Raw genomic sequence first — 24,893 nt, forward strand, 5'->3', positions numbered from 1 at the left:
TTTATAGTATATAATTTATATAAAAGCAAGAAAATTAGAATAAATAAATATACAATATATAGAAATTTTCTAGGATAGCAACTTTTAACTTTTTGTTACAAAAATAGCTATACATGACAAAAATGACCAAAATAAGTCTTATGGTTTAGAGTTAAGGGATGAAGTTTTGAGGATAGGGTTTCAAATTTTAAAAAATAAAAACTAAAATTAAAATTTTCAAAATAAAAGAGACTATTTTGGTCATTTTACTTATTGAAGGCTATTTTGTGACAAAAACTTAAAGATCTATTTGAAAGAATTGCCCTACAATATAAGAAAAATAAATAATAAGTAAATATACAATATAAGAAATGAAAAACTATATCAAACATGTATCTGAAAAATGTATAGTTTTCTGTTTTTTTCCATGGAAATATGTATTCACACAAACATACAATTCGGAATTTTGTTGTTGTTCAGAATACAACATCCAAAATAACTATATAGTTAACATTTGAAATCAAAATAGCCCTACGCGTAGCGCGGGTTAACTCCTAGTGATTTTGAATAATAAAGATTTGATAAAAATTAGTGTATCTTCTATTCAATTTGTTTAATTTTAAACTATTAAAATAAATTAAATAATCATACTAACCATATAATAAAATTTTAGATTTTTATGTATATGTTATATTTTGAATTTTTCAAAACGACTATAAATTATTAAAACTGTTAAAAGTCACATATTTAAATTTTGTGATCCATGGTTTATAATTTTAGTTATGACAAAATACAAATGATTACAAAAGCATATAAGTAAAAAGCTTAATCTAATTAATTATTAAGATTAAATATATATATATATATATACCATATACCATATAAAATACATAAATATTTTAATTTTAAAATTTACTTTGAACAACTTTTTTTTGATAAAAGCTTTGAACGAACATTGACATTTTTTTTTAAATATAATTACTAACACTATTAATCCCACAATGAAAATTTTGTTATCAGTAATTTAAAATTTTTTCTATAAAAGATACAAATGATCAAAAAAACTATATGAGTAGAAAACATCATTTAATAGACATTAATATTAAAAATATACTATGTATGCTAATATTATTTAAATTTAATTGCATATCAAATAAAAAAATTGTTGTTTGGATTAATAGAATTAATTTATATGTTCACATCAATTTAATTATATATATAGTAGTTATTAACTTTTAATTATTCAATATATATTTATTATCTTATAATATATAAAAATATATAATAAATAAAATAATTTTTATATATATGTTTATCTCGCGCATACTTAATATTGTTGAAACAACATAAATGGCATTTTCTAGCACACATGTTTAGTTTGGATTGGCATAAAACTCATCAACTTGCTATGGTATTGAGGAAAATTCAGGACGTTTCCCAAAAGTTCCATTCTATAGTGTTGCTTGTTCATATATATTTTACAAAGTTTACAAACTATTTAAAAATTACAATCACACAATAAAATGAAAAAGACACATGAAAATAAAACAAAATGAAGAAAGAAAGAAAGAAAGAAAGAAAGAAGAAAAATAAAAGAAAAACAAGAGAACACGTTTTTTCTTCTTTCACTCAATCGTCGTGGGATCCGAAACTTTAGCCGAGCTTTTCTTTGGCTTCCCAACAAACCACCGTCCGAAATTTCTAGTTCCATTCTGTTTCACCGGCGTTTTCATTACCTCCCGGAGCCCACCTCCGATGATCTTTCCATCTCCCTCGCCGGTAACCGTTGCTTTGGCCGGTTTCTTCATACTCTCTGTGTGAAACTTCTTCACCGTGTAAACCTCCGCGATAGCTAGCGACATCTTTTAGCGGTTAGGAAAAAACGAACCGAAAATTATGTTATCTCAAGACGTGGAAATAAAACAAAAGTTGTTGTATTTTGGTAAAGATGAGTGTTGTTGAATTTTAAGGGGAGAGGTTTGGGACGTTATTTATAGATAAACTGATGGGGTCCATTTTACTGATTGGGTTTGTTTGCCCTCAATATATCATATCGTATACGCTATATATATCTGCTTTTCTGTATGTATATTTCTTTGCGCTTTATATCAACGAAGTTTGTAGGAGTTTAGCGTTTGCCGATCCAAGCAGTAAGTACTACGCCTAGGCATGTATCCCGACATTTTCATGACGAGAATTACCCAAAATTTTGGGTAAAACCGTAAAAGTATCCTTTTAGATTAAGATAACTAGTTGAACACAAGTTTAAAAAAAAAAAAAAAAAACTAGTTGAACACAAAAGAAAAAGACTAAGATAACTTTTACTGCTTTTTACAAAAAAAAGATAACTTTTACTGGATAAAAGTCGAACATAATTACTCAGACTATCCATTATTACTCGTTTGATTGATTATTATTTTAAACAGTTTATAGTGTTATTTATAAATTCTTAAGCTACTACAAAATGACAATCAAATCGACCCTAACCACAATATAACCAAAGAAATGAAGAAGATAATTTTTTTTTTTTAAACTAAAAGTCATATACAACGACAAGAAGATAAGTTTTCAGTATATGATTTTTATCCGATTTAAAAAAAAATCAAATTAAATACAAACTAATCGCAGGCTGCCACATGTCGGTGGGACCTGCGAACGGCACAACAACCCAAGCAAAGTCGACTCTTATTTGACGACTTCTAGAACTGGTTTAACAATTTGTGGGCTTCCCTCCTTAAATTAAATATACTTAAACTTTAAAAATATTTATAAATTTTCTATACACATTATTTGTAATTTTTAAATTTGAGTGAATTTTTTTTTCAAAGTTAATATTATATTTTTGTGATATTTTGTTCAAAATGTTAAGAGGTCTTTTATCTTTCTTTCACTAAGATATTTTGTTCAAAATATTAGACATATTAAACAACAACTAAAATATGTAAAAACCATTCAAGGTTTCAAAGTTAGACAAAGAAAAGTCTAATATATAAAGAGATGTCCAACTCTATTAGTACGAGGCTTTTTGGAATGAAAACCAAAAGTAAAACCATGCGGGTTTACCTAAGGCCCAAAGTGGACAATATCGTACTAAACAAACAATATAGAGTTGGACATGTATTTAATTAGTTGGTATCAGAACCAGGTTGACGAAAATCTGCAAGAAGACCAAAATACCCTTCAAGTAAGGGAAAGGGAGGTTCGGCATAAACAAATCAAGATCATGGAACCTTTAGTGACATTCTCAAAGGACCGAGATGTTGTGGGAGACACATTCTCAAAGAAAAGAAACACACGAGATGAGTGTGCTCCTTAGTTTGAGGAGGAGAATGTGAAATATCAAACAAAGTTCCACATTGGAAATTAGACAAAGTAAAGTCTAATATATAAAAGATGTCTAACTCTAATTAGAATGAAACCTTATGGAAAAAAATCCAAAAGTAAAACCATACGGGATTGTTTAAGGCACAAAGTAAACAATATCTTACTGATCAAACAATAAAGAGTTGGATTTGGATTTAATAAATCCCAACACTTAATATTTGATTGATATGCTAATTATCATTCCAAATCGATATATGTATAGTTTGTATGAAGAATTTGATACAAGTTAAAACTACTTAATATCTGATTGATGTGCTATTAATATTAATTAATTAGCATAAAGTTTCTAGATGTCTGATATGGGATCACCTTTAATCATAGTGCTAGTTGAACTTATCTATACACAACGTGTTCAGTGGCATAGTGCAATCGTGTGTCATATGATAAGTTATGGTTACGTTAGAGAAGATATGTTTTTTTTAGATCAACTTTTTATGTTGATATAATTATGCAGAACAACTTTAGTACTACACCAATCCCCTGTATATTAAATTAATTGAAAAACATTACAACTTCTTTTGTAGCCATTTGTCATCACTATAATGACAGCCAGCCAAACTATGAAAGAAAACCGAGGAACACCCTGCGGAAACCATATACTACTACTCCAAGGCACATCTTCCCGTTTACTTCTGACCTGCTCCCAAGTGTTAGTAATTGAGAAGTATGGCTTATAAATATCTGGAGAGTGTCTCCAAAGAATTATATCATCGCTCTGCTGGGCGCTTGGAGCGGGTATTGCTTGTATCTTGGCATGTAGTTCCTGAAAATGGTGACTTATGTGTCCTCTAATTGACCACTGATCAAGCATTACAGCTTCACATACCCTCGCATTCCTTGCTACACCGAGGTAGCATGGGCCCATGACTCCTTTAATATCAAAGAGTTTACCCATTTTCAGCCAATCATCAAACCAAAAAAAAAGTATTTTGCCCATTTCCAAGCTGAACATTGAAGAAAGGGTATGCTATGTGTCTCAACTTTAAAAGCTTCTTCCAAATCTAAGATCCCTCTGTATCCTTTTTAGCATCCCAAAACGAACTATGCCTCAAAAGATAATGTTGAACCCAAAATACCCTGAAAGAACATGTCGAAGTAAATATCCTCCATATCAGGGAGAGAGTAAAAACTCTAGTTGACTCACGAAGCCTAGCTATGCAGTCCAAGGCCTCCTTCAGTTTTTAGGTAACACAAATCCTCCCACACAACCTTCGTTTTATGGGTTTGATTAGGGAGGTGATCCAGACCATAAGAAAGCGCTACAAAAGACTTTCAATAGTATCAAGACCAGTCATTGGGAGGATAAATGCTGAGCTCCAGAAATTAACAATGCTATACACAAGTGATTTAATCAACTGCAAGCGCCGGGCAAAAGATAACTTTAAATTTATTTTAAGTTAATGTAATGACAAAATGTTTAACTGAGTTCTGAAATCAGTTTTATATATACTCATGTATTTGAAGGTTACTTGACTAAACCCTATTTTCTATTTCTATTTCTATAATTGAAAGAGGTTGATATCATTGAAAGAGACGAAGGTTCACTGCTAAACCCTACTATCATGTTTAAATAATATTGACGTTTTTTTGTAACTTATATCTAATTTTGATTTTGCATCTCATATTTCTTAAGGTATGTAGGATGTGGGTGGAGTGTGTTTTTCTTTTCTTTTTTTTGTAACACGGGTGGAGTGTGTATATATTGTAATTTTAATATTTTATTTTTATTTGTTTGCAACATTTAACTAATGCATTTATGTATATATATATTTCTATATAGGAACTGGTATTCCTATGAGAAGTGTTGTATATGTTTATGTTATTATATGTGTATATATATAATAATAACTCTATGTTGATAAAAATATAGTATGCCCAGCATCTTGAATTTTGAGATTGATTTTGAGATACGTATGAAATCATAATGTTTTTCTTTTCTCTTTTGAGAAAAATCATAAATGTTTTTTTTAATCATAAATGTTGGTAGGGTGATTTTGTGTTTTGGCAAGTTTTGCATAAAACTATCCAGTTTTAACTGAACTATACCATTTCATATGTTAGAAACTTGTGTAATTGGTGTTACGTGATGCGCTCCATGCATGTTTTTTTTGGGTTTGATGCATGTCCTGCACTCCTGCTTTGCTCTTTATATAAGCTCCATTCGGTGATAAAGTTTCAACATATTAATAATTACTAAAAAGAAATGTAGCATTAGATATTTTAAAATTACATTAATTAAGATAAGAAATACGCAATGATAATACAAAAAAAAAATCTGAACAGCTAACTGATAAGCAGTGTTGGGCATAGACCTGAATTAGAAGAACCGGACCAAATCCGATCCTAAGAATAATACTAAACAAATTAAATCTGGCTAAATACTCGAACGAGTTATCTAGAGAAGTGAACCATATCCAATACGAACTGAATTTTAGGTATTGTGAATATATCCGAATCAGATTTATGTACTTAAATATATTAATTAATTTTAGATTTAATATCAAAAAAATATTCAAATATATAAAATATTTTTAAGTTGCCCAAGTAAATATTTTTTGAAATAACTACATAATACTCATAACACCAAAAATATTTGAAATGTCTATTGGTTCTTCATCCAAATATTCAATTCAAACCAATTTTTATGTGAAATTTAGGTATTCTAGCATAAATTATTAAAATTATATGTTATATATTATTTTTATTTTTAGATTTTTAACCCAAACCTCCAATTCGCCTATCCACTGCCAAGCAACTAAGGTAATGAGAGCTGCTTGAATCAAACCCGTCTTAAAATTTAAAGTATATGTTAATTTCAAACTTTAAAAATAATTTTAACGGTTTATGTAAACCTGGACCAAACCCTCGAAGATCCTAACCGAATCCGAACCAAAATGTATAAATACCCGAATGAAACTAAAAATTTTAACTTCAGAAACCCCGAAATAAAAAAAAGCAAAAATCTGAACCGAACCGAGAACGGCCAACCTTGCTAAGCCTTCTTTGAACATCTAATTACTCGTGAAATTCAAAACTATGCCATTCTTTTGTCCTTCAAATTCAAAAACTAACTCTTCAAAAACTAAATGCACTAAAACATACGAATTTTTGCCTTCCAACTGGTGCATCGGTGTTTGATCCACTTTTAATTCGACTTTTTCGAAATGTTGATTATAGAAGATTTATATACTGAACCTGAACTTAATAGCTCTGTTCTTTTCATGAACGCTGATCGCAGCGTCAGCGTCAGAAAAAACAGACTACGACGGAGCCGAACTTGACGGAACCGAAGACTAAAATGGCCGCTACTGAAATTTCTGATACACAAAACTGAGACGCAGCGGCAAGACGCGATAACGAAATTGGACGCTGTAAATATAGGCGACAGTCGCATCACCTTTTTCAGCCGCTGCGGCAAGCTGTGATAATCAAAATCACTGACAAAATTGTTCATCTTGTCTTTGTGACGTTGAATTCTTTGCCGCTACCGCTAGTTAGGAGCGGCTATCAAAAGAACACGGCTAATGTAATTTAGTTTGGTATAGTTTGTACTTTGTTTCAGGTTACTCGCTTTGATAAGCAAGAGTCGCACCATCTAAGAGATGCATTGTACAACATGGTCACATAAAATTCATTTTTTGTTGAAACGTTATATTCATCATATTCATTATATGATTATATGAAACATTTAATTTTCTTTCAGCTTTTAATATCTTCAGTTCAACCATATATAGATTCAGTTAAAAGGCACACATACATAGAGTAGTCGCCATAAGATCGAGTGGCTTGTCATACACGTATATACAAATATCAAAGAAGTGAAGATAACATTTGCGTGGCTTCTTTTGTTGTTATATATTAATTGTCTCTCTTCTACTCGAGTCAAACTGAGCAATAAAAGTGTGAATAAAAAGGTTGAATATTAACTAAAGAAATTTTAGACACAATTGATGAATATTTACACTTCTGCTCTACCCCTATTGCTTAAGCTACTGTATACAAACAGAATGAAGTGACTGTTCCTTTTTATGAGGTCACAGGGGGAGCTCTTTTTTCTCACTACCCTGAATCTAAAATGAGCCTTTTTTTCCCCTCTCAAATCTCACACTCACCATAAGGCACAGTTTGGTTGATTGGCTTATCAGATGAATCTGGCTTGTCTTCTTGCAGACAATCAACAGGAACATAAAAGTATCCCTTTGGGAGCCGCCGGTTCTTGAAAGAAGCTTCATCCGATGTCATCACAAGCTCCTTCGCAAATGTTTCTACATGCTGCTATTATCAGTTATCAAGACAAAACATGTATAAGATGTCATGAATGAGCAGAAAGAGGTCATGAAACTTACAATGCATGCAACTTAGGACAAAAAGATTCTTCTCACCTTCTTGGTCTCTGATTCTTCATCTCCTTCCTCTGAAACACTTGGCGAGACTATACAATGTTTGCGTGGAACGGTTTTCACAGAAAATAATTGGCTTTCGGTTGGATTACGAGTAAACCGACCCCTGGAAGTAGCACTATCGTCTGTTTTCTGATCAGTGTCTATTAAAACGAGACCTTTGCCTCGCCGCTGCTTAACAGAGGCAGTGCTGTCGATGGTGATATCATCTGACCTCTGTATTGCTTCACTGCCAGATATATTACTATCTGGATAACCTTTAATTGACGTTGTAGCAGAGTCCGATGAAACTTCAGGAGGAGAAGATGGATTACGTGCAGCGTGATCCCTTCTGGCAGCAAGTATCTCATGCGAGGAAACAGCCAGCTCTCGCTGCAAATATACACCAGTAAGACGTCAAGTGCCCATTTATATATTTATTTGTTTCAATGGAAGAAAAATCCAAGGTTTAGGTATTAAAACTTACTTTTAGCTTCTCCCTCTTGACTATACGCTCACACAGAAGGCGTAACCTCTCAAGTTCAACCTGGAAGAGAAATAGCAAAATTTTCCAGGAATTAAAAATAATTTGTAAATGGAAAAGCCATTTTTTTTCCTTTGCTAAGAACTAATACCCTATAATGTTTGAGACTTTTCTGTTCCGCTGCCTCATGTTTCTGAGATTTAGCCTGCCAACAGTCAAAACATATAAGTAACCTTGTGAAGAAAGTGGGACATTATGAAAATAAGTAAAGAGATGACGAATAAGACCTTTGCCTTCTGCTCCAAGCTGTGTTTCTCACAGTAAGCCTTATGCGGAAGTTTTCCACCACCAGTCATATGAAAGCGAGCACTTCTGGCACAGGTGGGGTGAAATGTCGTCTGGCAGTTACCATAACTACACTGTAAAATGACAAATAAGCTTTTGATCAATCTTTGCCCATATACTTAAGTAAGGAAGGGTCAGTACTCCGTACCTTAATGCATGCACCATATATCCGTTGGCATACACAACAAGTGTTGGTGTTCTTAGCCAGAGATTCCTAACAAAGCATCATCTATTAAGCTTTAGCATTCTTAAACATGATAATGATTCTGTATTACAGTAATATAAACCCACCATTCCCTGCACAGGATTTATTTGACCCCTTCTGAAGGTTGATTCAAGAGACCACTGCAAGAAATTAAATAAAAAGTATTTGCAATGTTCATTACTTGAAATAGTAATTCACATACTGATGCACAAGGAAACTTTACCTCAGCACAAAATGCATGAACCCACTGGCCATCTGTGGCTTTCCTAAAAGCCCCAGTTGTGCCTCCACATAAAGCACACTCTGTAGTAGAATACGGTTTTTCCCAAAAATTGAAAGAACCAGTAGATTCCGCACATAGTTCACAGTACCAAGGACCAGTAGATTCTTTAGCACATTTGTAGCAATCCATGTGAACAGCAACCTGTAATTGGAGGCTGATAAGATATCATACCGTGCATTAAAGATGTCTAAGAAAACACAATTCTTTCATCAGTTAAACATTAGAAAATAATTAAGGAAATTTCGTATCACCTTGCAACTAGAGCACACCACAATCAGGTTCCATATAGTTTCAGAGCGTCTGCAGATGTCACAACTTCGTGGATTCTCTAATGAAAATTCTCGTGTACGCTGATCAGAACGCTTCTCAGATGGTGGACCGGAAACAGGCACCTTTAAAAGTGTTTCCTTTGTCTGTGGCACTAGGTGGGCGCTGCCACGTCTATGCGTACTCATCTGTCCAATTTATAACCAGCAAGAAGATAAAGATTAGAATTATGGCATAGATAACATACATACATCCAGTAAAAAAGCAAAATAAAGCAACTACTTCTTGTTGAGCTGGTTCTTCTGCCATATCTTTCCTGAGCGATGTATTCCGAGAAGATGTTGCTGCTGCTTGAGTAGCAGCTGCTAGAACAGCCTGGGCTTCTTTGTGTCTTTTCTCTTTCCTACCTTGCTTTCTTGCTTCCCTGACATCATGGAAATATTTGTTGACCAGAACATCATCCCATATTCGTCCATGCTGTTCATCAATCTCCAGGGGTAGCTTTTTGGTAACTGCGTAGGCTAGATCGTCTGAGAAAAGGGATTAACTTTAGAATAATATAACATAAATTATTATACAGTGCATAAAACAATGGGCTAAAAAATCACCCGATAGTTGTTTTCTTGAAACTCCGGTGCCAAGTAACTGAAGTTGATAATATAGAAGTTCTCCTTCCACTTCATCTTTAGGAGACATATCCAGTATGCCCAATTTCCTAGCTTTAGCTAACCGACAAAATGTGTCTCCGCACCCTGCTCTCTGACTTTGGGAATTACAACAGGTAGTATGATCGCCAGCGTCCTGCAGATGTTTGGTTCCTTCTTCAGAGCCTGCCAAATGTTATAATGTTACCAAAAGTCCTAAAATCTGTGGCATAAAGCATAGAGTCTCTACCATCCGGTTCGGATGTCATCCTATCCACATAAGAATCCGTGCTGCTTTTCACGGTCTTTCCCTTGCCCATCTCTGACAATTCTTTGTGAATATAAGGATGAGGATTGAAACCAGGATATGCTTCATGATCACTGAATCATCATAGATAAAAAAAAAAAGGATTTAGTGGGTAGAATATTTGTAAAGCCAGGAGAAGAACAGAGGCTGTAACCCAAATGTTTTTAGAGCTTACAGGAGATCCAAGATCATAGGACTTGGATCGTTCAAAATTCCCCGGTTTTGAGAACTATTTGGCCCCACGGAAAAGGCATTCTCCACCATTAGTCCAGACGAGCTGGGATTTGATTTTTCTCCGTGATTATCTATGCGACAAATTAAAATAGATAAGCAGCAGCGAACTGTGATTATCCATTAAGCGTGATAAACATTAAACCATGAAGAGGTATCTTCAATAGAAATGATTCCACGCAACTATGTATAACAAATGAATAAAATACTGCATGAAGGATGCAAATACGGAGGATAGATACATGGAATATGCACGAAGATATAATGAAAAGATAGAAGAACATACCAGAAAGATGAACTGTATTTTTTCCAAGACGAAACTCCTGATCAAGCACTACTGGTTTCTGTATATACGAAACAAGGCACAACGTCCAGAATCTCATCAGGAGATACTTGCGCATAAAAAATAATACCGAAGCAGCTACGTTTCAATTTTGGTAACATAACTAACCAGTCTTTGATAATTAATAAGTAGCAACTATTTGTGTATGCTAACCATGTGAGATTACCTGTTCTTCTGGAGAATGATCAGATGGAAAATTCCCACTGATTTCTTTTTTCAAAACTGGATTATTAGCTTTAGCTTCATCAACCACAAAACCAATACCAGTACAAATTTCAGCAGAGGCTCGCTCCAAAGAAAAGACACCAGGATCTACTATGTCAGAATCTAACATCACAATGCCTTCAGTAGAGTTAGCTACCCGACGCTCAGATTTAGTAGTGTTCGTACTTTTAATATTTCCGCATTTGTCCCTAGTACCCATGTGTGCATGCTGGCTAAGCCATTTAACTATCTTGCCTAGTAAATCAGGTAACAAGTCTCCGTCCTGTAACGCAAAAATTTGAAATCAATATACAGAAAGCCACAATGAGAACACAGACGTTTTAAGCAGGTATATGAGAAGTATTACGCGTTACCATAAGTTTGGCATTCAAAGCATCAGGATTGACCCCAATCTCTGCAGCCACATCCTTCACATCTACTTTCCCCAGGCTGATCAACTGAAAAAATGTTTAATCAATGAGCAAGAGAGTCAACCGGTACAGATAATCTAAGTTAGTAGCTATTACACACCTTTTTCAGAATCAGTACAAAACTAAGAGACTCGGATCGAGTTTTTTTTTCATTATCAGTTCTCCTCTCAGTCATCCCTGATTCAACAATGTCTGTTGCAGACCTGTCAAATTCTGAACGCGGTGATTCCAGTTCTTGCAACTCACTGTTTCTCGAAATATCAGAACCTGTACCTTGTGCTCCTACTTCAACTCCCGTCTCATCATTACTTAGGCGATCTCTTATAGATTCTGTTGGAAGATGACATACAGGAGGATCAGCTGCATTAATATTTCCGCCGTTTATAGGCCTTCCACTATCTTGAATATCTGAATGCTTCGAGCAGAAAGCTCGCAGTTCAACCTAAAAATTTATTATATTGTTAAAGAAAAAAACAGCACTAATGTCTATGATTCCGTTCTGTAAGTGATGAAACTTACAGTATCACACCCATGTTTTCCCCAGATTTCTAGCCTATTCCCTGCCTCCCTTGCACATATAGGATGGAAAGATGCTCGGCATGTTGCTGTGATCAAGAAAATGTAATAAATAATTAATAAGTCATCAGATACTCACCAAAGAACGAAGACAAAATATTTGAATCAAAGAAAAGTGTGGAAAGTAGGATGCACCCATAAATTTGGATAAGTAAATAAAGTAAGAACATAGGAGCATATACATTTCCCTATTTATTTTGATTAGGTCCAAGCTGGGTGAAATTTCACTTTCACAGCAACCAAGCATAACAAGATATTAATATAAAGATATAAACGTTTTGCTTCATCAGAGATGCAATCATCACAAGGTAGCCTGGTAAAAAATTATAACACTCCACTGCTATTAACAATGTCAACAAACAAATCATGTTCCACTTAAAAATGATCTAGACAATTGGGTTATCTGGACTAAAACTGCGAGCATAGCACAGTAAAGGCATATAAAACCCAATTTCAGGTGAACTGCAGGCTTTTTCTACCAGTAGTCCTATTTCTTTGTCGTATTAGAATCTTTAGCACAATTGTTAAGTTGTTCCAAGGAAGTAGCAGCTTAAGCAAAAGACCCAGACTATAGAACAGAGCATGTCATTAAGAATCTCAAATGTTACCCATGCTCAGAAGTAGACCGGATGCACAGAAAGAAACAATACATACCATAACAACATCGAGTGCAAGCACCAGATTTCACCTTGCACAAGTTACACAACAATTTCCTGCGAGTTTCTTTTATTCCAGGCAAATTCAAGATAGGCTCCATTTTATTCAAGTCTTCTATGTACACCTCAGGCATCCACAGAGAACAATACAGATGAGCAAACTCCGGTGGCCCACCATTCTCAGTTTTCGAGAGAACAGGTTTCAGAACGCCACCCTTTTTCGGACAAAGCGAGCACGGTCTTTCACTATCACCACCACCATTCTCCAGCTCACACCAGGAGCACAACCATGTCTTATCCGTATCCTCAACCACACCATAGCATTTTTTATGAACTGTAGCTTTGCAGGAAGTGCAAACAATCAACTGGCGATGATATCCCTTGGCCTCACCAGTGCAGCAAAAATCACATAACAATGCATTCCCTCTGCAAGGAGCGGCAACCACTAATTTCTCCAAACCAGCATCACTACCAAGACGTCTCCGCTTTTTGGAAGGCCTTTCTGATGTCAACAAAATCCTATTTCTACAACCTACAATCCATTCTAAACCACCAGAAGAGATCTCATCGCCCACATTATCAACACTCATTGGCTGATGACCAACAACTTCGTTTACCCCTTCACTAAGAATGTCTTTAGTTTCTTCTCCACAAACAGCATCCTCGTTTCTAGCAGTCGCATCAGTTTCCCTCTGTTGAATACTAGCGGATGGAACTAAAAAGCAGTTTCTAGAAGATAAAGAACGTAGAGAAGCTAAATCTGACAAAGTTTCTAAATCAGGAGCCTCTAAGCGCCTAAAGTAGTCATCATGTTCAACCCATATACTCCCAGCTCTCAACTTCTCCCCTACCCTAGAAGACTTCTTCTTCTTAGTCTCAGTCCCATGGTGAGACTTCTTATGCCGCTTCTTGTCATCCTTTTGGTTCAACAAATTAGCTAACACAACAGGCAGAGTACTCACACTTAACCCCAGAGCTAAACCATCTTCAGGAACATCATAAGGAGACCTCTCCGAGAGATGTTTGCTAGCCTGAGCTAACAAATCGACTCCCTTATCATTCTCCTTCTCTTCAGCACCACAACCTCCGTCCACTCCCATACACATCATCTTCTCCGGCCACTGGCATTGGTCAACGTTCATGACCGACACAAACCACCACCGTAGACTCCCGCGCCGCCCATGAAACGGAACACTTAACCGTAATCCGCCGTCAATTTCCTCCTCCCAGATAACGGGAGAAACAAAACCCTAATTTCGCGAAGCCCAAACCTAGCCCTAGCTTAGCTCTCGCCGTGCCAGTTTCAGATTCGAAACGATTGAAGAAGATGAATAAAAAGCGTGGCTAAGATTAGGGTTTCTTCGAATTTCTAGGGTTCATGTTCTTTCGGATCCTTTCCCCCAGATTCGGTTCTTTTTTTTTTAATTTTTATTTTTGTCAGAGATATTTTCGCGTCATTTGCAGGCAAACTAGGGGTGGGCGTTCGGGTACCCGTTCGGGTTTGGATCGGGTATTTCGGATTTTCGGGTATTTCGGTATAGAGGTGTAGAACCCGTTCGGGTATTTCTGTACTTCGGGTCGGGTTCGGGTATTTTTAGTTCGGTTTCGGTTATTTCGGATCGGGTTCGGATATTTAGATTTTGAAAAAAAAATTAAAATTTTCATTTTTCAAATTTTTTGTATTTAAATATATAACTTTCACTTAACTATTTTTTGTATTTTTAATAGATTGAATGGTTAATAGATTTGAATATAACATTTTCATACTAAAAAGACATTAATTTGGTTATTGTTTTTAAATTTTGGATGTAACTTTTTGTTAATTGTTGAAATAAAAAGTTTGACATGTATTTTAAGTGCATAGCAAATCATCTTCTACGTAATTGTATATATATCATATGAATTTAAAGTATGTGTAGTATCAATATAAATATTTTATATAAAATAAAAGATGTAAATTAAAATATAAGGTTAATTATATATATCTTCGGTTATCTTCGGATATCCATTCGGGTTCGGATATTACCCGTTCGGATTCGGATATCCAATCTCTCCTAATTTAATACCCGTTCGGATATTTTTCTACTTCGGTTCGGATTTCGGTTCGGATTTTTCGGATCGGGTTCGGGTGCCACTTCGGATTTCGGGTAAAGTGCCCACCCCTAATGCAAACAGAGGAACGGTTTTTTCAGGCTTTTTATTCAGAGAGTATGATAGGCAGGTGTGAGGCGTAGGGTATCACTCGTGCACCTCATCTGTTTCGACACGTGGTGGGTTTTGACTCGTTGGATGACTCGCGAGATATTCTTTCACAGAAGCGTACGGATATATGATGCTTTTTCCGTCTTTACCTCCCTTTTAATTACTGTCTAATCCCTCTTTTGGTAGTTAATGAAGATATTGGTCAGACCTTTTTCCAGAAGTTCATTCATATCCAAATATGATTTTCTTTTGGATTCTCTTTGAACTTTCTGGTGCTTTCGTAGTGTTTGATTTGACGGTACCACTGTTTTTGATTCCTGTTGGATTTGCTCTGTCTTAGAAGTCAGAACAGAATTAGAAAAAAAAAAAAGAATTTTGATTTTTATTGGTTCAGATGAAGGTATATATAAATTGCATGTGATGTGGTACATATCTATGCATTGATATGAAAATGAATCTTAGATCCCATTAATTAAACTAGAATCTGTTATGTTCAGAATGCTTTGGTTTTCATTTGATTAGCCAAAAAATTAGATGACTGAAAAAAAAAATTGGGTGGTTGAATTAAATCATATATATAATTAGGTATTGCAGCAATTTCAGTTATTTGTAATGTTTTTTTTTTGGTTTATTCAGTTATTTATAATGTTGTTTTTTTAGTTCACTAGTTTATTCGGTTAATCATAATGTTGTTTAAACATTTTTATGAGATGTAGATTACTACTGTATAATGATCTCCAATATTATGGTAACAGTCTGGCTTTAATTGGCAAAACTCTCTCAGAAAGTGACAAATAGTGAACTACTAGGGGTTAACCCGCCCTACGGGCGGGGCGGGTAAGTATATAAATGTTAAACATATAAACATCATAAATTTGTAATTAGTATTTATGATATAAGTATAATCTTGTAACATTAATTTTTTTCTTAGACATTGCAAGTATATCTCTCATTTTAAAAAACATTACGAAAACATAATTTTGAAAAATACTTCTCTATTTTAGTTAGGATAGTAAGTAGAAGATTATTTTTAAAACTGCAAGCATTAGATTAAAAACGAAGAATATAGATTATTTTTGATTTTTTGTGTCACCGAATATACTGATATTTTTATGTTTAATTATTTATTTAAACGATGTGGAAAAAAAATATTTACCGCGATAAAAGTATATTAATTGGTTAGACATTATGATAACCTAACATTAGTCTTTACTATTTAGAAAATAAACATTATTTTATTTTTAACATGTATTTGATAGTACATTATTCAGATTTTATATTTACTAACAAAATAAATATTGGTGCATAAATAGTAAATAATTTTGAATAATTGATACAAAAAAAGCAATTGTTTGATGATCTAATATTTTAAAAATTGTTCACTAATTAAAATAAATTATTTTAAAACTTAATAACTTCATTAATCAATTTGAAATATTTTTTAGTTACACTGAAGTGATGTTGGGGTGATGTTTCTTGTCGTAGTGTTCTTTAAGAAATTTATATTCTTGTTGTCATTTTGTTTTGCAACATGTGATTGGTTAATATATTATGTATTTTTTATCAATAGTTTGTTGTTGTGTGTATTTTAATACTTGTTAATAGTGAATTGAGCATTCGTTGCAGTCAATAAAAATTTTGAGATCTTTGCATTTTGTCATTTATCGACTATAAAATTAACGATTTCGGCTAGGCATAGATCGTTGGTTGTTGGTTCATTTCAGGGCTATTTGTTTTTTTTCCTCTCATTTTTCTGGCCGTAAAACATATGAACATCTCAGTTATTTATAAAATTCAGCTTGGTTTAGGTTAAAATATATTAGCATAATCAAGTTTATATAAAACATGTTGAAATAATTCTAATTTATGGTATAAAATAAGAAATAGCCTTTTATCTTATTTAGTTTTTGTATCTAACTTATTTAAAATGATAGATGGCATTTCTTATTTATATTATTAAATGAATTGATGTACATCATATACGATGAACTATCACCAAAAAGGAAAAAAACTAATTTTATATATATGTAAAATATATTATTATAATTGTATTTATTATTTTTGGTAGAAAAATGTTAAAAGAGAATTTTAGTTTGTAGTGAAAAAGGAAATACTTTTTCATATTCCTGTAAATTTATGCTAATATATATAAATCACTGAAATTTTAAAAATAATATTTCTTATTCATTGGAAATCCAAATATTCGGTTGGAAATAAAAGGAAATAATTTTTGGTAAACCCAAATAGGCATTGCCGATGACAACCCAACTATGACAAATTATTTTTAAGAGGTAATGAATGAAAAAAGACCACAAACATTAAACTGCACCATAGTCTTCATACAACGTAAGTAGTTATTTTGCGTGTGATGGAAGAGGAAAGGCTGACAACATCCACCGAGGTTGTTCATCCTACACAGTGCCATACTGGCATCCATACTCGTAACTAAAACTGCGCAAGCCAGGGATGAAGACTGATAAGTGTTTGGGTGCGGACGTAGAGAAACTATTGAACACAATATTACAGGACTCATGTTTCATAGGCACTGATAAATATTGGGTGGTAACTTTGTGAATAATGCTGCAAAAGGAAGAACATGACAAACGTACGACTGCTTCACAAACGTATGTAGTTATGCTCACATTTCGAATTACGATTCATTGCAGGCTAATGCAATACCAATCTAATTATGACCAATAACTTTTAAATAAATTCTCACAAAAACTCGATAAAGGAATACATCCCAATTTCAGAAACACAAATACACATGAGATACACCATTAGCTTAAAGTCTAGAAAAGACTACCCAGTAAGAAGTTCATTAATTAGACACAGTAAGGTCTTACTAAGAACGTGAATGGAAATGAAAAAGATGGAAAAAAAGTAGAAGTCATCCCCAAACGACATATATTGACACTGAAGCACAGTAATGACTCATCAAGGGAAGATAACTCAAAGGCAACATAAACAATCAAAGCCAGTACGTGCATTCAAACAGGAGAGAACCATCAATAACACTACACAAGCACTGACTATAAAAGAAATACATGTTAGCTGTCTGTTCCATTTAATCTGTGAACGTAACAAATTGTCGGTTTGGATTTGAATTCTCAAAGCTCTCATTTGCTTAGCCCTTCATGTGTTTGACAATATTTGAAGACATACCTTAGTGTTAGTATGCAACTATGCATGATCAGCAAACATTCTGAACTTCTGGATCATCTCTAGAAACTTCCTCCATCCAGATTCATACTCATCTGATCCACAAAACCAAATTATGGTTAAAGTCTTTCTTAAGATGAATCTTTGTCTTCCATACATATATGTAACATATGTAGTCATACCTTATTTGCAACAAAAATAGGAGGGAGTAATGGTAGGGTCATCATCATAGACACGCTTTAACTCGTGCAACTTCTTAAAGTTCAACCATGGCTTCACCAACACTTTTGCTTCATAAAGCTTCTTCCCCAGCAGCCCAGCCTCAAGCATCTCCAGGGTCAGATGATGCATGGTCCCTGCTACAATTTGTTATTTTGCTTTCACCACCCACACAAACTCGAACAATGCAATTCAAAGCTAGATGAAGAATAAATAATGAAACCAAATCACCCTTTGTATCAAAAAAATATCAAATCAGGATCATGAATGCAGATGAAAAGAGAGAGTGAGGAATTGAAGATGATGATAGGGAAAAAATGTCTTTCTTGTTATGATCAGATTAGAAATGAAGATGGAAAGAGAGATAAATTCATCAGGAAAACTATTGACCAATACGTACGTGTCTGTGCAGTTGTTATTGATTTCCAAAAAAGCAAGTTTAAATTTTAGTTGTTATAGGGAGTAACCTGCCAACAAAGGTCTCAGTGGCTCTTGTTTCGTTGTCAAAGTAGGAACGTGTCCTAGGATTAGCATCCACAGAAAGACTCCATGTAACTGTTAGGAAGTTAATGTGTGATTATAGCAGGTTTGCAAATGTATGTCCTGAAAGTCATATGCAAAAGGTTTACCTCATACGAACTTGGGGTTAATGCTGGTAGCGACGATGACCTTCGGCACACCCACTGCCAAGAACTTTTCTTTTAGCTGGCCGGCTTGTGCGTTATAAACACTTGCACTAACAGTTGTAGACCTGCAGCAAACCGTTGTTACATGTTACAATCAAAATATAAATTATGTAACATATGTAGTCATACCGGTCCTGCTTGTATTCGGTGTTGCTACTTATAACATCAAACCGGCTGATCTCGTAAGTTGCACCTTCTCTCAGCAGATGACGGGAAGTATTAAGCCATGTACACTTGGATAAGCGTCGCCTGGGAAAGAAGCAAACACAATTAGAGGTCCTGAGTGTATGAGAATCTGTCAAGTTCAGCCACAATAAAGGAACCTAAGGAGACAAACCTTTTCATCAAGAAGGAGCGTGTCCACTCCCATCAGTTCCCCTCTTTTGTTAACGTCTCGGGCTTTCTAGAATCGCACAAGACGCGTGATGATAGTATCAGCAACCGGTGTTAACATCAGAAAAAGGGCTCGAGAAACCTACATTGTTGCAGGTTGTGCTGTAAGCAAGAGATTTTATTCTGTTGAATCAGCTTGATTTGAAGATTTCTTAGACTGTATTTATAGAATGACTTTTTACGGTTTTTATCTGAACTTTTGAGATAGAGGTAATTGAATTCACGTAGTGTGAGAGACTGAAGGACTGATTTAATGGTGAGAAGTAAATAAAATTGTTCGTCGTCTATGAAAAGCGTTACAGAAACCTGGAACTGTAGGCTGAGGATTTCGGTGAATTTGAACAGAGTAGGGGAAACGCAGGAGGAGAGTAGTCCTGGTGGGCTTCATAAATATTGGACTTCGCCCTTGAAAAAGTACGGCCCAGTCCGAAAAGGTGACGGAAGAGAGGTTTGGTTTAGTGCCGACACGTGGCTCAATTTGCCCATCTCTCCTTGAGGTCGTGGAGGAAGGAGGAGGGAGAATACTCTACTTGATTATATAAGATGTTCTTGTACAACCATAATAAGATTAAAAGGTTATTTGATCACGTCTTAAAATGTTCTTGTGCATTGTACTAGTTGTCACTGTTCATTTATTTCAATGCTGCAAGCCTCAAATTCATGCTCCAAAACCTTGATTATACTAGAAATATCTACTATCAAATGTCATTTAAGTACTAATGCATGCTTCCTAAAATGTTACCTTTAAATACATCCCGCATTCAACTAACATGAACATCTTCACACACAAATATTAAAAGGATCATCATATACATTCTTCCTAATCTCCTACACACACCAGAAAAAAAAAAACATCAATGGATTCCAAACCGACCGGTTTAGTTGCTGTTATCTCGATGCTCTTCTTGTTCATCCAAATCATTTGCCCAGCTGGTAATGAGTATATATAAATCGTACCAAACTAGATTTCCCAATCATACTACATACTTTAACAAAGAAAAACGTTGGCTTCAGATAATTAAATTTTTCTTTATGTTTATTATTTAATTTGGTTTTCTTTGGTTATATGATCCGGTTTAGTCATCCGCCTATTTTCTTTGGTGTCTTTATTTCCGTTCAATTCAAAACCGGTTTGGTTCATCTTAATAAACCGAAACTTAATTTTACTCCCGCCTTTTTGTAGGCGTTGCAGGGGACATCACCGGAGTTTGTTACGGCCGCAACGGCAACAACCTCCCATCCCCGGCAGATACAATAGCTTTATACAAGCGCAACAACATCGACGCAATCCGTATGTACGAGCCCTTCGCCGATATGCTCGAAGCTCTTCGCGGCTCAGGTCTCTCCGTCGCGTTCGGTCCACGAAACGAAGCGATCCAATCCCTAGCCCAAGACCCCGCCGCCGCAACTAACTTCGTCGCCACATGGATCCTCCCTTACAAAAACGACGTCGCAATCAAATGGGTCACGATCGGGAACGAAGTCTTCCCAGGAGACATCGCTCCGTTCGTCGCCGCCGCGATCAGAAACGTCAACACCGCGTTGACGAACTCCGGCGTCTCAGGAATCGCTGTCACGACGGTTGTAGCGATGAGCGCTTTGGAGAACTCGTATCCTCCTTCCGCTGCGAGTTTCCTCCCGGATCTGACCGAGATCATGACGGAGATCTCATCGATACTCTCCCAGACGAACTCGCCTCTCATGGCGAATATATACCCGTACTTCGCGTACGCGTCAGATCCGAAGGATATCTCTCTCGATTACGCGGTTTTCAAATCAAACACTCCTGTAGTGATCGACGGGGATTTGAAGTACAGCAACATGTTTGTGGCGATGGTTGATGGATTCAACGCGGCTTTGGAGAAGATCAATGCAAGGAATGTGGTGGTGACGGTGGCGGAATCTGGGTGGCCTACGGAAGGGAATCCACCGTACACGAGTGTTGATAACGCGAGGGCGTATAACTTGGGGCTCTTGACATGTGGAGGAGCTACGCGGATGCGGACGCCTCGTCGACCGGAGACTGCGGTGGATGTGTTTTTGTTTGAGATGTTTAGAGAGAATCAGAAGCAAGGTCCGGTGGAGGAGAGCTTCGGGATGTTTTCACCTGATATGACTCCAGTCTACACTCTCTTTTGTCCCGCTTGATTTTTAAAAACTAGCATGTTGATAATAATTTAACAGTATTGATAGTTACTACTTAGTAGTATTTGTTTAAGCACTTTGGTTTAGAACATTTATTTGTGCATTTGCTTCTTGTAACTACATTTTCTTTTGGTGATTTATGAAAATAAAATGGTCAGGGTAAGATTACTGAAAATAATGCAAATTAATCAAAACATTCAAAACTTAGTAACTATAAATGAAAATACATACCAATATTATCATATTTTAAAATATATATATATTTACCAACGCATATTTTCTATGTTGCTTCATTACATAATTCATCAAAACCAAAATAAAAAGACACACTATTACACTAACATATGCAGGGGTGTATTCAATCAATAATTTGAAAACTGATATGGAGTGATTTAATTTATAATGAGTTTAAAATGGGTGTATTCTTATGGCGGGTTAACTCAGGTGCTCTTGCTGTTAAATCCAGACTAGTTACGAGGGGAATTCACCTTGATCCTACCTGCTCGGTGTGTGAACAGAGCTCAGAAACTATTTGCCATGTTCTGTTTCACTGTAAAACAGCAAAAGAGGTGTGGGAGCGTTCCAATGTACCTCCTCCTCCTGCTGGCTGGTCTCAGTCTTCGGTGTTTCTTAACTTGCTTTACCTCCTAAGATGCAGTAAAACTTCAGCATTAGGCCCTTGTTTGCGTCAAGCCTTCCCCTGGATATTGTGGCATCTATGGAAAGCGAGGAATGCTTTCTGTTATGAGCGCTCTGTTCCAGACCCTTCTGTCATCTTGCGAAGAGCAATGGAAGATGCTGCGATTTGGCTGAACCTTCATGATGCGCTTCCTCATACAGAGCCTCTAGTGATGAATGCTGAGCCGGCCCAGGTACAATGGCAAAAACCACCTGCTTCCTTTGTAAAATGCAACGTGGGCTCGTCTTGGGATGTTAATTCAAACACTGGCGGAGGCGCTTGGATTGTAAGGGACGATAAAGGTTTAGTTTTGTGTCATAGCAGAAGATCGTTTTCTATGGTGGGTTCACTTTATCAAGCTAACGTGATGGCCCTACAATGGGCTGCAGAGGCTATGTGTGATCTCAAATTTAAAAAGGTGGTTATGGAGTTTTCAGCGCTGGAAGTCAAAAAAGCGATGGACAGCTCACTTCTTTGTTCTCGAACGAACCAGTCCTGCTCCTATGTTCTGGCTACCATTTTCTCTATCAGGGATGCGAAGATAAATTTTGTCTCCAGCTCTTGCAATCTGATAGCTAATCTTATTGCAGTTAGCGTTACAAGAGATCAAAGGTTGCAGTCGTATGTCGCTAGGAATGGCCCGGCTTGGCTCTCATCTCAGATTTGTCAGGAAGCATCAACATGAATTATTCACTCTACAGTGACAACGTTTTGCTCCCGACCCGATTATCATCTCTTATTTTCTTTGAATCTCCTATTGGAGCTTGTTATGGTTTTGTTTTCATTGCTTTGGTTGTTTCATCCCCTTTGTCTTTTGACAAGGATACATTTCCATTATTTCTAATGACAAAAAAAAAAAATGATTTAAAGTGAATTAGAGAATTTTCCATGGTTTTAAACCATGTAAATGTGATTTTTATTATTTTAACTAAAAAATTTCATCAAAACATCATAAAATTACTAACTTCTAAATTACATAGAGTAAAATATTTTTTAACAATCTATACTATACTAAAAGCCCTATATACTCAATGGTGAGGCTGCCACGTCACCAAAAATAATCAGCCAATGAAAGATAACATTTTTGCCATGTCACTACTGCTTCCGAAGAATAAAGCTCGAAACTGGACTTCCTTTTGGGCTGTCCCTACATTTACGTACGGCTCATATCAAGTCCAATCTTGCCTAGCTCTAACTTTGTCTGAAGCATCCAGAGTTCATCTTCCCGTCTCTTCCACTTCGTCTTCAACCCCGTTACTGCAAGCTCCTATCAATCATTTATGCTCTTTAAATGTCTTCTTTATTGTAAATACCAATTTATCCATTAATCTAAGCATTTACGAGTTCTCCATCACTACTTCTACTCTCTCGCATTAAAGTGGAATTAGCATCCTCCACCGTAGCTCCGCTTATAAATGGGTTCGTTGCCTGCGTTGAACAGCCACACCACTGCGAAATCTCGAAGATCACTCTCTGTCAAGCATCAACTCTATTTATGGCTGATTCGTTCACTCTTCGTCCCGGCCCCATACTATTGGATCGACTTCTATTGATTCCGTATGATGTTATTTATTGCAATTAATCATACCTTTGGTTGTCGACATTTTTTTGGTTGATGAGATTCAGATTTGTGTTTAAATTTTGAAACCAGCATTGAAGAATGCGGCCGGATCTAAATCGAGTGGGAGCTCTTTGGACGATGATGATGAGGATGAGGACGATGACGTCTGTGATTGGGGGTTTGTGGTGAGGAAGAAGAGTGGAGTGGATGAGGTATATCCGACTGGAGGTGAAGGGTCGTCGTGTAGGGAGCTTGCGAGAGTGATTCTGAAGTTGGGAGAGGTGTACGAGAGGATCGAAGGTGCGAAGCAGAGGATGATGGTTGAGTTGGAGAAACAGAGGATGGAAGCTGCTAAGGAGATTGAGTTGCAACGAATGAACATGTTGATGGATATGCAGATGGAGCTTGAAAGATCCAAGCTTGCCAAACGTAGAACTGCTGCTTCAGGTAAAAAAAAACTTAAACTGGATTGGTCTCTGTTTCTACTAAGCAATTGTGAGTATATGGTAAAACTTACATTTATTAATGTACTTATAAAGATTGAAACTTTAAGCTTTTGAGGTTTCAGATTGTTGATTTGGAACCATATCTATGAGCATCTACTCAATCGAGTTACTGAAAACTTGAATTGTGCATTGTTGTTGTTGTTGTACAGTTAAGAAGTTGTAGGATTAAAATTGTGGAGAAGCTATACTGTGGTAGAGCAAGGGAGCAATGGTTGGATCTGAGAGCTCATTTTGAATTGGAGAAACTGTTATTATTCTTACTCACTAGGTTTCATGTTAGAGCAATGCTTTTTTTTTCTTCTTCTTATTTTGTTTCCTTCTCTTAAAGCAGGTTGGTGAAAGAAACTCTGGTAGTATCCCACAGACATATCAACGTGTATTTGACACTGTCAAGTGTTAATATATTATGGTTTCTGTATCAATACCTGCGGAGTGCTCTTTGCTCTTTTTGTGTAATCATGTCTCAGAGTTGCCTACAGATTTCAGAGCCATTCATGTTCTTCCATAATTAACATTTGGAACAGATCAAAACACACCAAGCTATTGATAGAGCACAAGTAGTGTATTATTATTGAATTGGAAGGAGTTATAATCTCAGGAGCACTAATGAGACCTTATCTCA

The 24,893-nt window shown here is 35.7% G+C and overlaps 4 protein-coding genes across 10 annotated transcripts; 2 read left to right on the plus strand and 2 right to left on the minus strand.

Annotated features, from left to right (window-relative positions):
• Positions 1–1,545: 1,545 nt before the first annotated feature.
• On the minus strand, positions 1,546–1,907 carry LOC106414192. Its single transcript, XM_013854889.3, has one exon. The coding sequence runs from the start codon at positions 1,839–1,841 to the stop codon at positions 1,605–1,607; it is 237 nt and encodes a 78-aa protein (XP_013710343.1). The 5' UTR covers positions 1,842–1,907; the 3' UTR covers positions 1,546–1,604.
• A 5,357-nt stretch (positions 1,908–7,264) lies between these two features.
• LOC106412720 lies at positions 7,265–14,170 on the minus strand. 7 transcript variants are annotated; one of them, XM_048775307.1, is made up of 19 exons: positions 12,717–14,170; positions 12,006–12,091; positions 11,587–11,928; positions 11,430–11,513; positions 11,018–11,338; positions 10,795–10,852; positions 10,453–10,582; positions 10,221–10,351; positions 9,935–10,156; positions 9,609–9,838; positions 9,311–9,514; positions 9,000–9,200; positions 8,863–8,916; positions 8,720–8,785; positions 8,514–8,645; positions 8,378–8,431; positions 8,230–8,289; positions 7,746–8,135; positions 7,265–7,638 (listed from the first exon to the last, which is right to left on the minus strand). In XM_048775307.1, the coding sequence occupies exons 1-19, from the start codon at positions 13,858–13,860 to the stop codon at positions 7,459–7,461; spliced, it is 4,089 nt and encodes a 1,362-aa protein (XP_048631264.1). In that variant the 5' UTR covers positions 13,861–14,170; the 3' UTR covers positions 7,265–7,458. The 7 variants fall into 7 exon arrangements, 6 of the variants coding, with proteins under 6 accessions (XP_048631264.1, XP_048631267.1, XP_048631266.1 ...); XM_048775310.1 differs by having other exon boundaries at positions 7,265–7,628; positions 9,609–9,856; positions 12,717–14,169; XM_048775309.1 differs by having other exon boundaries at positions 7,265–7,635; positions 7,710–8,135; positions 9,609–9,856; positions 12,717–14,169.
• Positions 14,171–20,237: 6,067 nt separating this feature from the next.
• Positions 20,238–21,598, plus strand: LOC125605971 (putative glucan endo-1,3-beta-glucosidase GVI). Its single transcript, XM_048775315.1, has 2 exons — positions 20,238–20,313; positions 20,564–21,598. Exons 1-2 carry the CDS (start codon positions 20,238–20,240, stop codon positions 21,526–21,528), a joined length of 1,041 nt encoding a protein of 346 aa, XP_048631272.1. The 3' UTR covers positions 21,529–21,598.
• A 2,021-nt stretch (positions 21,599–23,619) lies between these two features.
• On the plus strand, positions 23,620–24,434 carry LOC125605972 (trihelix transcription factor ASIL2-like). Its single transcript, XM_048775316.1, has 3 exons — positions 23,620–23,623; positions 23,856–24,212; positions 24,421–24,434. The coding sequence occupies exons 1-3, from the start codon at positions 23,620–23,622 to the stop codon at positions 24,432–24,434; spliced, it is 375 nt and encodes a 124-aa protein (XP_048631273.1).
• Positions 24,435–24,893: the final 459 nt, after the last annotated feature.

This window comes from Brassica napus, unplaced genomic scaffold, assembly GCF_020379485.1.
Source record: "Brassica napus cultivar Da-Ae unplaced genomic scaffold, Da-Ae ScsIHWf_813;HRSCAF=1163, whole genome shotgun sequence".
NCBI classification, from domain to species: domain Eukaryota; kingdom Viridiplantae; phylum Streptophyta; class Magnoliopsida; order Brassicales; family Brassicaceae; genus Brassica; species Brassica napus.

Coding starts and splice junctions, on each gene's coding strand:
- LOC106412720 (XM_048775305.1), bottom strand. CDS start 13,860: ATGAACGTTGACCAATGCCAGTGGCCGGAGAAGATGATGTGTATGGGA. Junction 10,352..10,452: donor CCTATGATCTTGGATCTCCT/GTAAGCTCTAAA, acceptor ATGATGATTCAG/TGATCATGAAGCATATCCTG. Junction 9,857..9,934: donor TTCAAGAAAACAACTATCGG/GTGATTTTTTAG, acceptor CCCTTTTCTCAG/ACGATCTAGCCTACGCAGTT.
- LOC106414192 (XM_013854889.3), bottom strand. CDS start 1,841: ATGTCGCTAGCTATCGCGGAGGTTTACACGGTGAAGAAGTTTCACACA.
- LOC125605971 (XM_048775315.1), top strand. CDS start 20,238: ATGGATTCCAAACCGACCGGTTTAGTTGCTGTTATCTCGATGCTCTTC. Junction 20,314..20,563: donor CCAAATCATTTGCCCAGCTG/GTAATGAGTATA, acceptor GCCTTTTTGTAG/GCGTTGCAGGGGACATCACC.